The following is a 17,362-nucleotide window of genomic DNA, read 5'->3' as shown; positions in this document are numbered from 1 at the left end:
TTAGATGCCTGCTGCATGTAACAATGTGAGCTGGGCACTATGGGGATCACAAGGTCTCTGCTGTAAAGGAAACTTAGTCTCTGAGAGAAATATACACAGAATATATCTGCAAGGAAAGGCAGAGTGGAAACACCATGGAACAAAGTGTATGGTGTACAGGGGAGGAGAGGAGATCACATCCAGCTGGGATTCAGAAAAAGATCCATGGAGAGGGTGGCACCTGAACTGTTCTGAAGGCAAACAGAATTTTGATGGGATCTGGAAAAGTGGAAAGTGAGGAGATGCTGAGGATGAGTAAGCCTTGTCACTTGTGAGGTCATGGGGTAGAGTCCATTCGGAAACTGGGGCAGCACACCCCACTTCTGTCCTTTTTACTCCAAAGATTGTGCTTTCTCTCTAACTTTTGGACCTAAATTTGATCATGCTTTAGATGACTGGCAACACTTTTCACAGCCAGTATAGAGCTGAAAACTAAAATACTACTTGCCATATCAGTAAACAAAGGAAGTCACAGCCATCACATTATAGCTGCTGCAACGGTGAGCCCTGAGGCAGCTCAGAAAGGAAGCAAAGAATGCCTTTCCTTTCGAAACATATGAATGGAGGAGGTGCCGTACAGTAAGGGGTTTCTCAAACCCACCATATCTATAAACCTTTAACAAAAAATATCATGGTCTTGAAGACCACCTACAGGAACTCTCAGATTCCAGTCTGAGAAACACTAACTTACTATATGAAAATGGTTTCTGATTGTGAATTTTTTTTAATGTGAAGACTTTTATATTTATACAAAAAGAAAAAAAACTGGAACACAAAATTAAACATAGTCTCATAGAACATGCCAGACTACAGCTTGAGAAACACTGGAAAGAATATTGAACTTAGTGATGGAGACCTAAATTATGGTCCTGGTTTGTCTGGCAACCTTAGTTAATATTTTAAGGTGTCGTATACACTGGCCTTGTTTTTGCCTCAAGTGGAAACAATACTTCATGGAATAATAACAAGGAAGAAAGAAAATGCATGCGAACACTGAGCACAGCACCTGGTATTTGTCAGACGCAAAAGAAATGTACACTATCATTATCATCATCATCACTGTTTTTGGAGGCGTTGTGAGGTGCCCTGGGCTCTAAATTCTATGTATTTTGAATCACTATCTTCACAGAAACCAAAGTGAACAGGTCAGAGATGTCTGGACACCTGAACTATGGAAAACAGAGCAGCCTGGATAGGAAAACATTGCTTTGGCATTTTCCAAGTTAAGATACAATGCTGCAATGGAAGTCTAGTCTGCACCCAGCACATTCTTTGCCAAGCTACCACAAACATCCCTGGTAATGATCTGAGACTAGGTTTCCCTTGAAAATAAAAGTCATGTACATGAATAACTCTAATGGGGGAACTGAATTCATGACAAGCTAGCTCCCATCCAAAAAATCCACCAGAAAACAAAAAAATGGGACAGTCTAGAAGAGATTATTTTTGTACCACGATCACATTGCCTCAGCTTTGACATCATTGCCCAGAACTTCTCAGTCTGGAAGATGTAAAAGTACTATGCTAGTACACTCAGGTAACATATCAGGTCAGGCATTGATTCCTAGCAGAGTAGTAAAGCTCCCTAGGCCTCAGTCCCTAGGCATTGAGAGTTCCTCGGACAGCAAAGAGATCAAACTAGTTAGTCCTAAAGGAAATCAACTCTGAATATTCATTGGAAGGACTGGTGTTGAAGCTGAAGCTCCAACACTTTGGCCACCTGATGCGAAGAGTCAATTCATTGGAAAAGACCCTGATGCTGGGAAAGATTGAAGGCAGGAGAAGAAGAGGTGACAGGATATGATGGTTGGATGGCATCATCAACTCAATGGCTGTGAGTTTGAGCATACGCCAGGAGATAGTGAAGGACAGGGAAGCCTGGCATGCTGCAGTCCACGGGGTCACAAAGAGTCAGATACAACTAAGAGGCTGAACAACAACAACAACAGGTTTCAGTATTCTCAACCGTGGAATACTCGTACCGTGGTCAGAACAGTAATCAGCTGCCATTACTGACTGGCCATCCAGTAAGGGCTTGTAGCTTTTGGCTGAAAGAAGCCATTGCAAAGTTCGTTATCTACTAAGTGTGTTCTGCAGTGTGATCACAAAGCAGCCCCAGGAGCAATGAAAGGAGAGCAGCTTTGCTTTCTGAGAGCTCCTCTTGACGTGTGCCCATGGCTCCCGACTCAGGCCATGGGTTACTCGGGTGCTTATCAATTACTCTTATTACACTTTGCAGATGGGAAGGGGCATGTTCAGACATAGCAAAGCTGGGCTGAAGTAGGCGCCTCATGCCTGCTTTTGATTTACCACATTTGGGAAAGCAATTACCAACCCTACATATTTCTTTCTGTTTTTCGCCAAGCAATTTCATAGATGCTAAGGCCCGTGGCTTGTTTGTTTCCTAAGGATGATACATATCATCTGAGCAGTGCTGCAGAGGCTTGTTCTCCTGGACCCCCCTACTCCAAGACATGTCTCTGATGTGCAGTGCCCCCAGCTGAGGGAGAGCAGAGAGGGCCAGTGACCAAGCTGGGTTCTCTCCACTCTGCCTGAGCCCAGCTGCTGTCCCTCACATCCAAATATGCCACCTGATCTTGAAATGCTCCTCTTCAGCCTTGTAGTACCTGCCTGCACTCTAACAAGTTGGTAAGATATCCCCTTCCATGTATGGGGCAGATATCAATGGGTCAGGATAAGACATATTTTAATAGACTTTCCTGAGATCATGCTTCCCTGGTAGCTCAGATGGTTTAGAATCTGCCTGCAATGCGGGAGACCCAGGTTTGATCCCTGGGTTGGGAAGATCCCCTGGAGATGGAAATGGCAACCCACGCCAGTATTCTTGCCTGGAAAATTCCATGGACAGAGGAGCCTGGAGGGGTACAGTCCATAGGGTCAGAAAGAGTCAGACATGACTGAGCAAACACTAATCCCCAGAGATCATGGTGTCTTAGAAATATAATTCCATACAAATAGAGAAATTAGAACTTTAAGAGACCTTTAAAAGAAGAAAACGACCCAGAATTCTGCCTTTGTAAGTGAGGTGGCATTATCTTCATTTTACAGCTGAAATGATGGGGGCTTAAGGTCATGCAACTGTTTTCTCTTAGGGGAGAGCCCCACCGCTTGTTCCCTCTGGCTTGTTCATGAAATGCCCGTTTTTTTCCACCTGCTTTGACTCATGGCAAGTCTGATTTCATTTAAGAACATGCCATGTTGCCAAGACTTTCTACATTATCCTAAATCTGATTTCTGTGTAGCTTCTTTATAAAGTTGGCACTAGCTGTTTCATTTCTAAGCTCCTAGACCCGAGGGTGGGATCAGTTCCTGCAGCCGACCCTGTATAGAGCTGAACGCCTCACAAACCAGCTGGGTGTTAAGGGGAGTAAAGATGAGCCAGGCTGGGGAAGCTGGTGGAAACTGAGGGGACCACCCAAGGCCCCGTGTGACTGGCTCAGAGTGTGCTCCTAAGAAAGAAAGGTCTTTGAGGACCTCAGTTTCCAGAGATTTTTTTTAAAATTTATTTTTAAATAAAAGCCAAGAAAGAGAGTAGTCATCACTCTCTCTCTTTCAGGACCTCAGTTTCCAGAGTTTTTTTTTTTTTCTAATTTGTTTTAAAAAAATCAAAGCCAAGAAAGAAAGTAGTCAATACTCTCTCCATAACACACAACTGTTACTAAGCAGCAGGGAAGGAAAAGGCAGGTAAAGTCAATCCCTGTCCGGGATTCCTTCCATACTTACCTTGTGATTCCGTCCGTGCTTATCCAACAGGGAGATGATGGACTTGATGTGGCCCTCTGCTATCAGGTTTAAGGCTTCTGGGCTTTCAATGAGGATGCAGTGCAAAACTTCCAAGATACCTGCATGTATGCCACGAAAATCATTTGGACATTAAATAACCGGCAGAGCTAATTATAACTAGAAACCTGAGAGAGAAATGATCCTCCTAGGGGGACAGAATACCATCATTCTTTGGATCTATTAAATATTTCCAGCCAGAAGAAAGATGAGGCCATCTCGGATAGACTTCAGGAGCCCCTGGGGCAAGACTCTTTAATTTAGAGGTGAGTTTATTTATTACTAACTCCTCCTCCCTCTTCCTGGACAAAGACATGATCAGTTTGGGTCAAAATATAGAGAAGCAGCTTTAGAACAGAATTTTTAACCCAATAAAACCAAGCAATACTTAATTTAAAAATAGAAAAAGGGGTACCTAGTTTACTACAAATTCTAAAGGTCATTCAAATAATTTAGAAAATGCTTTGAACGTTCCTTGAAAAAGAATTTTTCTAGGAATCACTCCAGAATGTTTTTTTAGATGCACTGGTATGGTATATGAGTAAACTGTAACCTCACTAAATAAAGATTACTGGGCTTTGTCCCCTTTTCTGGGCACACTGGATGGTTTTCTGTATTAAGCAAAGGTGTAAGAAAAACGATCAGCTGGCCCTTGCAGCCTGGTACCTGCATGTAACACTGGGGTGCAAATGCACAGAAAGTTGTTGGCTAATATCCTTATAGGTTTTGTTGAGAAGAGTCCTCTTGATTCTCTTTTTTCCCCCAAGGTTTTCATAAATTACCCTAAAATGTGGTCTGGCCCTGGAACGAGGTTCTGGAGGAAACAGAGGCTTCTTCCTAGAAGACATATGTGGAGGACGATCCTAGAGGAGCTTTCCCTTGGCTTGTCTGTTCAAGCTCCTGTCATCTCTAAATGATGAAAAGAGCACTGAAACCTTTCAGCTTCCCAGAGGGGGACCCACACCTGTCACGTTCTCTCATCTCTGAGGAAGCAAACTGCAGAGCCTCATGGCATGGTCACTTACTAACGATGACCACTTTTCTTGGCCCAAGTTCTCTGTGAGTCATCAAGGAGGGCCCTAGATATGGTGTTGACGGTGACTCAGGGGTATGAGGTGTATCATTTCCTCTAAGTTCTTGGCCATCTTTCAGTCCTGCTTCTAATAGTTGAGAGGACCATGTTCAGACTGGGTGGGGAATGAGTCAAGGGCCCAGGGAGAGGGTATGAGGGAACAAAGTGCAAAATGAAGCAGGAAAGGAGAGTTTTGACGCCTGGCTTAAAGTTGATCGACAAAGTTTTAAGAGTACCAGGAAGATTTAGGATTGTGTTTCTTTTGTTGAAGTAATTACTGAGGATTGCTTGCAATCCAATGGGGGGAAAAATTGTCCAGAGATTAAACTCTCTCTCTTATAAACAGAAACAAACAAACAAAAAACCCCCCACCTTCTCCAGTTGTGTTTCCTGTCAAATCCTACCTGAGGAAGATTCTAGTCTGTCCAATTTGCTGATCAGCCAATCAAGGTTATTGGAGAATTGAGCACAGTTGTTTCTGTTGCCACGAATAAGAGCAGCTGTGAATGAGAACATGTTTGATCATGTAGGTTAAAGGGCACAGTGATGGGAACTTGGGATGCTGCTGAATACTCCATCTGCTTAGCAGTTAGAAAGAATGAAATAGTCCCCTTCCCCTCCCAAGCCTTTTGATACATTCCTGTGTCTACAATTTGAAGAGCAAAAAACCCCCAAAAAACCCACTACCGTTCATTCAAGTATTTCCAGAGATTCCATTGTGTATGAGGCATCTGTCTACTTGCTGGGAATAAGGCAGTGGGAACACAACAACAGATTCCCTGCCTTTGTGAAATGGAGGAGAGAGACAAAATACACACAGATTTAAAAAAATTACTTTAGATAGTGATAAGCAAGAAAACAGTATCTGCTTGGTTGCTGCCTTCAGATCTCAATTTCCTCTAACGTTTTCTTAAATCTAGCTAAAGACTTGCTATTCTTCAGTGCTAAAAGAACGCATCCAAATGAGTACAACTGAAAGGGTTGGTTAAAGTAATAGGCAAGTAATAACAAAACATGAAACTCTAAAATATCTAAAATGCATCAGTATGTGACAGTGGTTCGCAAAGTGTGTTCCCTGGATAGGAATGTCAGTATCACCCGAGAAGGTGTTACAAAACACAAATTTGTGGCCTTGTCCTATGTCTACTGAACCAGAAACTCCAGGGATGGGCCCAGCATCTGTGTTCTAACCAGCACTCCAGCCAATTCTGAGGCCTGTTCATCTTTGAGGATCACTGGTAGATGATACTGAAAAGGTAGACAGAGAATATGCTGTCACTAGATTTTCACTATAAGACCCAGTAACTTCCCTCCGTAGGGCCAGTACTATAGACGGGACTCTGGAATAAGTCCATGTGAACTTATTGGCTCTGAGGCGTTCTCGTCATGCTGCTGGTTTTCAAAGACTGTGGTATTCACAGATATTTGTAAGGTATTTGGATAAGGAAATTCTTCCTAAGGACCTCTGCTTTGTACCTCCACAGTCATTAAAGCGCAGAATTCAGTCTAATCTCCAATGCTGCTTCTCAGGTCAGCCATAACAAGATCAAACCAGTCAATCCCAAAGGAAATCAACCCTGAATATTCATTGGAAAGATTGCTGCTGAAGCTGAAGCTCCTATACTTTGGCCACCTGATGTGAAGAACAGACTCACTGGAAAAGACCCTGATGCTGGGAAAGATTGAAGGCAGGAGGAGAAGGGGGTGACAGAGGATGCTATGGTTGGATGGCATCATTGATTCAATGGGTATGAGTTTGAGCTAACTCTGGGAGATAGTGAGAGACAGGGAAGCCTGGCATGTGGTAACCCATGGGGTTGCAAAGAGTCAGACATGACTTAGTGAATGAACAACAACAAGAGGGTTGACCCTGAGGCTCTGCAGGACCTACTGACCTCCCAGGATCCTCCCTGCCAGAATCCATCTTGGCTGAGCAATGCATGCACCACCAGGGAGGACCCCGAGTAAGAGTCATTGGCTGGAGACAACCTGGAAACTAATCCCATCACCATAAGACCCTAGACTGTGAGCCACATGACAGAGCGGTCCTCCCAGGTTCCCTAACGCTCCTCTCTCCGTCCAGGTGCCCCTTCCCAACAAATTCTCTCATTTTGTCAGCATATATATCTCCCCAGACCACTCATTTCTGAATGTTAGATAAGAGCCCCCTTTTCGGCTCCCCCTTCCTGCAACAAAAATGCCTATAGACCTCCACAGCCACCTGCCCAGGGAGACAGCTCTGGGCATGTACTTACCGAGCAATTTGTAGAGGAGGTTCAGAATTTCTTTCCAGGCCATCCCACTCTCCTCCCTGGCGATCCCTGCGAAGTGTGCTATGCTATTGTAGATATTTAAGCGATCAATGCAGTTTAACACAAGGGCTAACATTCCCTGTGAAGGCGAGTTGGGAAAAAAGTAAAAGTACATAAGATCTCAGGATCCTTTTTGTTCTTTCTTCTCCCATATCATTCACCTTTCAAAGCTGGTGATACTAATGTGCAAACAGACCTTCACGGTGTCAATTTGGGTTTTGTTTTTTCCTCCCCAAAACAAAATATGCATTTTTATGCCTCAGGGACCTAAATAGCTTCCATTTTGGAAGTGAGTCAGCAGTCTCCTGACAGGCTTGACCCCACGTGTTTAACTTAAACCAAGGACGTAGCGAGGAAGAGGGAACATGAGTGAGTCTCACAGAAGCCTGCTCTGTCTGGTGTGAAATGATTCTGACTCACCTAGAAACAGCCCTTGGATATAGGATCTATTTTTCTTTAAGATGCAAACTTGTGCATCTCCCCATCTGCTCCAAAAAGGGAATTTAGAGACAATAAGACTAAAAGAGGATTTTCTAAAATGACCTTTCCATCTAATTTACGGTACTATGCCACCCAGTAAAAACATCTGTGCCCAGCTGTTCTTAAAGAGCAGGAGGGAAATGTTAAGTGTAGTTTCAGCAGCTTATAAAGGCACACAGAATGTTTCCCCAGCCAAAGTCTGCTCACCTCAGAAGGCTCAGTAGGGACAGGTCTACTTCCCACACTGCCAACTTTAGAAATGCCCAAAGGACAAGCCCTGTCCACAGGAACGCAAGGCCACAGGAATATGACCATGGCCGTAAAATTAATGCCAAATTATCATGCCCAAGCTTAGAAAAGCCATGTGATCTAAGATCACACACAGCCAGGGATGAAGCCAGAACTAGGGCCAGGACTCCTTGAGCCCCAAGTTAGTATTTTCCCCATATCTATGCCCATCTCTAGTGACTCAGATGCTCAAGTTCACCTTGAGACATAGTAGCGTCTGTATCTCTTAAACCAGCTCCCCAGGCATTTCTGATGTGGTGGAACCTGGGAATTCATATTTTTCCAACAAAGTTCTAAGGTAATTCTGATACCTTCCAAAATTTGGGAATCACAGCTAATGCCATACTCTCATAGCTGAGATTTTATGAAAGACGAATTTTGGATACGTAGGGGACACTGAAGCTTTAAATTAATCTGGTTTGAATGTACCAAAGCACAAGCATGACAATGTCTGCTGCTAATGTGATCCAGGTGCTGACAGGAAAGGGTAACTTCCAGTGAATCTCTTTCTTTCCAGCTTTCTCTCTTTGCTCTTCTCTTTCTTGAGCACGTGCATGCATGGAGACAAAGAGACTGCATGGAGACTCTAAACTGCACTCATCGGGGCACTTTTAGCTCTGGACACAAAAGAGCGTCTCACTTTTTAATGTTTTGGACTTACCTCTTCCTTGAAAAGATTCTGTCTGTTTTTGAGTGAGCGGAGCTTGCTCTGCTTGCCTTCATGCTGCATCCCCTCCTCCGGGGGCTGGAAGTAGGCAATCAGGTCATGTAAGGTCTGCAGGACCTCTTCTATTGGCAGGGTGACTGGGGCAGCTGTGCGACTGTTTCCACTGAAACCACAGATGGACATGGCTTAGGCAGCGGGTCTCTAGCAGGACCCTGACGAGTGTCCACTAGGTCCTAGCTCCTCCCTGCCCTGAACTAGGCACAGGGACTGGTATGGTTGTTGGGCACCTGGGATAGTCACTGTACTGATAACCTCAAATTGAAGTTTGCTGACAAACAGCATAATGGGAAGGAATTTCTAATTCAATTTTCAAACCATTTCTTAAATCAATGGAAAGGATCCCTGGCAGTGTGCCAGGTCTTCCTTTTTAAGTAGAAGTACTTTTATAGATAATTATTAACATAGTTCTTTTAGACACATTCCTGAGACAGGTTAAGCATCAGCTGGAAGGGGTTTCATCACTGGGGCTCTTCCTCCATCTACATCTTTGTCTTCTGTCTCCCCCATGTGTCTTTGTGACATCTCTGTGGGTGTTTTCCTCTTAATGTTTGTATGTTTGCAGGCACCCTATTTGTTGATGTGTTGATGTCTCCCTAGCTCTGTCTCTCCTTTCAGCTTCCTCTGTGTGGCCTGTCTCTGTTTATCCACCCCCCACCAGTGTCCCATCTCTCAACATTCTTCTTCTCTGCTTCAACATCCCCACCATCTCCCTCTGTTGTGTTCCTCCCATCCTATACATATGTGGGTCTGACTCCCTCTGTCATAATTTTCCAAACAAATCTTATAACTGAGTCCTTCCAACAGAGAGGCCACAAACCTCTACAGATGACAAAATGACCCTTTTTTTCCCTGTCTCCTTGAGAGGTACACTGGTGAGCTTTTCAGAGGCCAAGGCTAAGAAGAGGAAGGGGGAGTGGATGCAGTCTGTGAAACTGAATCCGAGACCCCACTGTCTGGGACCCTAGTGGAATGGGACCTTTTTCCATGAGTAAATAACATCAGGGGTTTTCCTCTGTGGTCAATTTCTAATGAGCTGTCCTTTACATTTACTGCAGATTTGCTGATATATCTGGACACATGCTCAAGAAAAGATTGTGAGCTAGGCCTCAGACAAAGCTTATAAACAAGTCCTGAAAATATTCAGGTTATGAGATGACAGTAATTCCACTTCTGTATAAAAGTGCCAAGTGCACACAATGAGAGAAGAGTGAATTACAGACAGGAGGCACGTCTCAGCAGTGTGTCCTCTGCCCATGGCAGGTGCCCAGGAAGTGATTATTAAAGATTCTCTGGGATACTACTGGATTCAGAGACAGTGAGGAAGAGAATCTCACATGGATATGAGCTGAAGGTTTGGGAAAAAGAACTCAATCAGAAATGACTCCCCAGTTCCAGGTTCAGTAAGAATGAATACGTTTTCCTCAATATTTCTGATCTCGTTGCAGAGTTTTTTCTCTCCCTCTCTTTTTAAAAATTTAATATTTTCCATATACCACAGACAGGCCAGTTAAGTGAAGAGTATGGTCTCATGTGATGAGAAATGAGGATGAAAGAAGAGGTCTGTAGGCATTTCTGTAGCTTGATGGGGCAGCACATCACTATACAGAGGGTGGGAAAGCACAGGTTATAGTCACTGCCATTTAACTGTGAGGTCCTTGGAGTGCCTGCAAGACTCCAGTGCTTCAATTTCATGACTGAAACATAGGAAGGTAGACTCTATATTTGCCAGGACCCTTCTGGGGCTAATTTTTTTTTTTTCCCTGTGGGTTCTCAGTGCTGGATCACTCCATCTTGCCTCTTGAAGAAACATCAGTCTGACAGTCCTCCAGGGAAAATGCCTCCTTCCTTCAAAGGAGAACACATAATACACGCTTGGCATTGAGGACACATCCTCTGAATGGCTTCATGATGCTCGCAGTCTACTCTGGAACCCTGGGGGGGGGGGAGGGGAGACCCAGATGGATCTAGACGGACAGGGACAAGAGGATGCCGCAGTTCAGAACTAATTACAACTGGCCCCCGTCTCAGCTCAGCCTTCCTCCAGCCCCTCCAGCCACTGTCCAATTATGCTCTCGGATCTTTTTCTTAAGTAAAAGCTCAGGTGATTCTGAGTATTTACCATCCAGTTACCATAATTATTTACATATCATTCCCCTCCAAAAGCTAAACTCAGAGGACAACTGGATAGCATCTTCTCTCTCCAGCAGGACATCTGAGACTCCTCGGTCCATCACACTGTTCATTTGTCCTATGGGACATTTCCCAACAACCACACAGGGGATGATGAGACAGTACAGGAAACTTAAACATTATCTTCTTCATTGTTCATTCTTCTTCATTCCTTATTCCTTTTTAACTTGTTCTTGCAGAAGGTCAATCTCTCTTTCCGGTTTCCATTTGTACATCACATGCACTGTTGGTTTCTCAAAAGGGATGGGAGAGGAGAATCTATTTCCAAATTATGCCGTCATCCTTCACTTTCCAGCTCTTGCATAATGTGAGTACCATGGCTTTTGTAGCCCTCATCTCTACTGTACTGGTTTGGTACTCATTAGCCCTCCTTTCTTGTAAAACATCCTGTGTCAGGGAGAATCAAGAATTTCTCTTGTTGAAGGTGGGGCTTCCAGAAATGAGGAGTTCAGTGAGTTCTTTCTCCCAATAAAAGTGACAAAATTGGACAAAATCATCCAAAAAACTGTTTTAGGATTCTGGAAATTGACCAAAGGTATACAGGAAATTGAGAAGTTTTTTTTTTTTTTTTTTTAAATAATGACCCTTGGTAAGAACAGTGGGAGTCTATGATATTTCAGCCCGAGAGAGTTCCCATCCTCTCCCCTGCTGCGGCTAAGTCGCTTCAGTCGTGTCCGACGGCAGCCCACCAGTCTCCCCCGTCCCTGGGATCCTCCAGGCAAGAACACTGGAGTGGGTTGCCATTTCCTTCTCCAAAGCATGAAAGTGAAAAGTGAGAGTGAAGTCGCTCAGTTGTGTCCAACTCTTAGCGACCCCATGGACTACAGCCCACCAGGCTCCTCCGTCCATGGGATTTTCCAGGCAAGAGTACTGGAGTGGGGTGCCATTGCCTTCTCTGATCCTCTCCCCTAGCTCCAAGGAAAAGAAGGTCTAACAGGGTGAGGCAGGCCATGTGCAAAGTCTCAGACAGACACACTCAGGAAGAACCAGAGAGGGCCCCAGGTATCTATTCATCTCTGGCTGAATATGAGGAGGCCTTGTGCAAGCAGAAAGTAAAATCCAGGACGATCTTAAAACTGCCTGAACCTTTGGACATATTATCCAACCCCCACACAGGTCTATCAGCAAAAGGTAGCAGTCTTGCCTCTCAAGAAATAAGTACTCCAAGCTGAAAGCAAATGACACCAGACACTAACTAGAATCCATACTGAGAAATAAAGAGCAGTGTGGAAACAGTGTCAGACTTTTTTGGGCTCCAAAATCACTGCAGATGGTGACTGCAGCCATGAAATTAAAAGACGCTTACTCCTTGGAAGAAAAGTTATGACCAACCTAGATAGCAGAGACATTGCTTTGCCAACAAAAGTCTGTCTAGTCAAGGCTATGGTTTTTCCAGTGGTCATGTATGGATGTGAGAGTTGGACTGTGAAGAAAGCTGAGTGCCGAAGAATTGATGCTTTTGAACTGTGGTGTTGGAGAAGACTCTTGAGAGTCCCTTGGACTGCAAGGGGATCCAACCAATCCATTCTGAAGGAGATCAGCCCTGGGTGTTCTTTGGAAGGAATGATGCTAAAGCTGAAACTCCAGTACTTTGGCCACCTCATGCGAAGAGTTGATTCATTGGAAAAGACTTTGATGCTGGGAGGGACTGGGGGCAGGAGGAGAAGGGGACAGCAGAGGATGAGATGGCTGGATGGCATCACTGATTCGATGGACATGAATCTGAGTGAACTCCAGGAGTTGGTGATGGACAGGGAGGCCTGGCGTGCTGCGATTCATGGGGTCGCAAAGAGTCGGACACGACTGAGCGACTGAACTGAACCGAAAGGTTATTATGTAGTTCAATATAAAACAATATGAATATGTACCAATGTTTCTCTTTTTTGTTCTTATACCTAATTAAAAATGAATAAACAATAATTATAAAACTGTATTGCTGGGCTTATAACACATGAAGATATAATACATATATCTGTATTGTCACAAAGGAGTTGAGAGAGAAGAGAACAATATTGGAGCAAAGTTGATTTACTTGTTAAGTTCATATTAATGTGAAGTAGATTATTTCGTATCAAAGACATACTAAGTTCCCTAGAGCAACTAAGAATGTAACTTTAAAAAGTAGTTAGAAACACTCAAAGGAATTAAAATAGTACTAGAAAATGTCAATTTAACACAAAAGAACGCAGTAAAGGAAGAATAGAGAAACAAAAAGACATATAAAAATCAAATAGCAAAATGGCACACATGAAACCAATCATCTGAATAATTACACTATCTATAAATTGATTACACACACCAGTAAAAGGAAGAGACAGTCAGACTGCATTCGGGGGGAAAAAAAAAAGGTTCAAAGTATGCTATCTACAAGACGCATTTCCAATTCAAAGACGCAAATAAGTTGAGAGTAAAAGGACTGAAGATACACCATGCAATCAGTAACTGTAACTAGCATGTAAGACAGCTGGAGTGGCTCTACAGAATAAATTGAGACAAAAAATATTCATATAAAAAGGGACTCAGCCATAAAAAAGGATAAACTTCTGCCATTTACAGCAACACAGAAGGACCTAGAGAATATTATTCAGGGTGAAACAAGTCACACAGAAAAACACAAATACCATATAATATCGTTTATATGTGGAACTTAAAAAATAACACAAATCAATGTATATATAAAACAGACTCACAGAAAACAAACTTGTAGTTAACAAAGGGGAAAAGGAAGTGGGAAGGGACAAAATAGGGGTATGGGATTATCAGATACAAACCATTATGTATAAAATACATAAGCAACAAAGATACATTGCATAGCACAGGAAGTATAGCCATTATCCTGTGATAATTTATAATGAAATGTAATCTGCAAAAATAGTGAATCATCACAGTATACATCTGAAACTAATATAATATTGTAAATCAACTATATTTCAATTTCAAAGAAAAGAAACACTTGGGGAAAATTTTAAAAAAAAGAAAAGAGGGAGATATTTTATAAGAATCAGTTTGGGGGTAAGATATATTTATCATAAGCTCCTTGGTGGCTCAGATGGTAAAGAATCTGCATGCAGTGTGGGAAACCCAGGTTTGATCCCTGCATTGAGGAGATCCCCTGGAGAAGGGAAAGGCTACCTACTCCAGTATTCTTGCCTGGAAGATTCCATGGACAGAGGAGCCTAATGGGCTACACTCCATGGAACTGCAGAGTCGGACGTGACTGAGTGACTAATACTTTCACTTTCAAAGCATCCAATAACAGAGACCAAAATATGTCAAGTAAAAATGGACAGAGTTGAGGGAGAAATAGACAATTCAACAATAATACTGATTTCAATCACATTCTCAAGCAGATAATGTAATAAACTATATAAATAAAGGACAAAACCACACCATCAACTCAATAGACAGAAAGAATTTGACAAAATCTAACTAACATTCATTCAATATAAAAAGCTGTCATCAAGCTAGAAGTAGAAGAGAACTTCCTCAACTTGATGAAAGACATCTACGAAAACTCTACCAGTACCAAACTTAATAGTAAAAGACCAAATGTTTTCCCACTAAGATCAAGAACAAGACAAGGATGTCTGTTCTCTCTATTTTACTCCATATTGTAGTAGATGTTCTATCCAGGGCAATCATGCAAAATAAAATAGAAATGAAGGGCATTTGTTCTTATTGGAAAGGAAAAAAAATACTCCTTTTATTCACAGATGACACAATCCTGTATGTAGAAAATTCTAAAGAATCCACACCAAAAAATACCCTCACTATAATAAAAATTTCATCTAGGACATAGGATACATGGGTGACATTTTAAAACCTCAATTTCTACATGTCAATATTTATAGACACCAGCAGTGAACAATCTGAAATGAAATTTTAAAAAAATGAATGAAATTAAGAAAACACCTCCATTTGTAGCTGCATCAAAAATAAATACTGTATAGGTTTCATAAAAAAGTGTAAGATTTATATACTGGAAAATCTAATATCTTGTTGAATGGAATCCCAGAAGAATAAATGAATGGACAGACATTCTGTGTTTATGGACTGAAAGATTTATTAAGATAAAAGTTTCCCAAAACTGATGTATAGATCCGCTGTAATATCTATCAAAATCTCTGCAGGCTTTCTTACAAAAATTGATAAACCCACCCTTTAAATTTATATGGGAATGCAAAGGATAAGAAGAGTTAAAATAATATCGAAAAAAAAGTACAACATTGTAGGAGGACTCACTCTATATGATTTTAATACTTATTATAAAGGTATATTAATCAAGATAGTGCTATTTTACTATAAACATGTTTTAGTATGTGAGATGAGTATACTTGTGTATCTCTCTCTCTCCATATATATATATATATATACACACATAAACACACACATACACAATCATATATATATATACATACATGTATACCTTTTTGTGTATGTATGTGTATACAATTTATATATGTAATATGTATTTAAAACATACTCACAGAAATACTTTTTAGCAATAAGACAGAACAGAACACCATTACATATTGCAATAGGGATGAACCTCAAAAATGTAATGCTAAATGTAAAGGCCAGATTCAACAGACCACATATTGTATGGTTTATCAATTTAATCCATTAAAATGTGAGAGAAGCAGATGGTTGGTTGCCTGGGGCTGGGACTGGTAACTACTATAAACTTCAGTAGGTATAAGGAATCCTTTTGGGGTGATGAAAATGGTCTAAAACTGAATAGTAACAATGGCTGTACAGCTGCATACATTTATTAAAATTCACTGAGTTGTACACTTAAAGGGATGGATTTTATGATATGCAAATTATAACCCAATAAAGCTGTTTAAAAATAATTTTCCCGTTGTTAGGCATGTAACTCCTACTGAATTTTTAAAAATAACAGCTTTATTGGAATATAGTTCATGTATCATGCCATAATCTATTCAAACGGTACAATAGTTTTTAGTATATTTACAGTGTTCTGCAACCATGACCTAAGTCAATTTTAGAATTTTTCATCAGCTTTCCCTCAAATCCCATACCCATTAATAGTCACTCCCCCTTATCACCTGCTGTCACACCATTCCCATATCTGTTTCTACAGATTTGTCTATTTCAGATATTTCATATAAATGTAGTAATACAATATGTAGTCTTTTGAAACTGGCTTTTTTTCACTGAGCATAATGCTTACAAGGTTCATTTATGTTGTAGTGTATGTTAGAACGTCATACCTTTTTACAGACATATAATATTCTGGTATATGGATATAGCACCTTTTACTTATTCATTTGTCAGTTGATAGACATTTACGTTGCTATCACTTTTTGTCTATTATGAGTAATGCTGCTTTGAACATTTGTGTACAAGTTTTTGTTTGGTTATCTGAGGAGGCCTTACAAATAGCTGAGAAAAGAAGAGAAGCGAAAGACAAAGGAGAAAAGAAATAATATACACATCTGAATGCAGAATTCCAAAGGACAGCAAGGAGAGATAAGAAAGCCTTTCTAAGTGATCAACACTAGGGAATAGAGGAAAACAATAGAATGAGAAAGACTAGAGATCTCTTCAAGAAAGAGATACCAAGGGAACATTTCATGCAAAGATGGGCACAATAAAGGACAGAAATGGTATGGACCTAACAGAAGCAGAAGATATTAAGAAGAGGTGGCAAGAATACACAGAAGAACGAAACAAAAAAGATCTTATAGATAATCATGATGGTGTGATCACTCACCTAGAGCCAGACAACCTGGAGTTTGAAGTCAAGTGGGCCTTAGGAAGCATCACTACGAACAAAGCTAGTGGAGGTGATGGAATTCCAGCTGAGCTATTTCAAGTCCTAAAAGATGATGCTGTTAAACTCTTGCACTCAATATGCCAGCAAATTTGGAAAACTCAGCAGTGGCCACAGGACTGGAAAAGGTCAGTTTTCACTCCAATCCCAAAGAAAGGCAGTGTCAAAGAATGCTCAAACTACTGCACAACTGCACTCATTGCACACGCAAAGTAATGCTCAAAATTCTCCAAGCCAGGCTTCAACAGTACATGAACCAAGAGGTTCCAGATGTTCAAGCTGGATTTAGAAAAGGCAGAGGAACCAGATCAAATTGCCAACATCAAATCAAATTTTGGATAATCAAAAAAGCAAGAGAATTCCAGAAAATCACCTACTTCTGCTTCATTGACTATGTTAAAGCCTTTGACTGTGTGGATCATAACAAACCATGGAAAATTCTTAAGGAGATGGGAATACCAGACCACCTTACCTGCCTTCTGAGAAACCTGTATGCAGGTCAAGAAGCAACAGTTAGAACTGAACATGGAACAATGAACTGGTTCAAAATTGGGAAATGAGTACGTCAAGGCTGTATATCGTCCCCCTGCTTATTTAACTTAGATGCAGAGCACATCATGAGAAATGCTGGGCTGGATGAAGCACAAGCTGGAATG

At 41.5% G+C, this 17,362-nt stretch overlaps 1 protein-coding gene across 1 annotated transcript in view; it reads right to left on the bottom strand.

Moving 5' to 3' along the window:
* RYR3 (ryanodine receptor 3) overlaps positions 1-17,362 on the bottom strand; it is a 573,948-nt gene that overhangs the window by 259,033 nt on the left and 297,553 nt on the right. The window contains exons 13-16 of the mRNA XM_040227012.1: positions 8,654-8,822; positions 7,168-7,303; positions 5,317-5,412; positions 3,784-3,902 (exon numbers count right to left, since the gene is read on the bottom strand). Of these exons, the coding sequence (XP_040082946.1) occupies positions 3,784-3,902; positions 5,317-5,412; positions 7,168-7,303; positions 8,654-8,822 (520 nt within the window). The remainder of the gene's footprint in view (positions 1-3,783; positions 3,903-5,316; positions 5,413-7,167; positions 7,304-8,653; positions 8,823-17,362) is intronic.

The sequence above is a fragment of the Oryx dammah genome, unplaced genomic scaffold (assembly GCF_014754425.2).
Source record: "Oryx dammah isolate SB20612 unplaced genomic scaffold, SCBI_Odam_1.1 HiC_scaffold_26, whole genome shotgun sequence".
Lineage (NCBI taxonomy): Eukaryota > Metazoa > Chordata > Mammalia > Artiodactyla > Bovidae > Oryx > Oryx dammah.
Note: the sequence above shows the minus strand (reverse complement) of the source record. Positions and strands in the feature narration are given on the sequence as shown.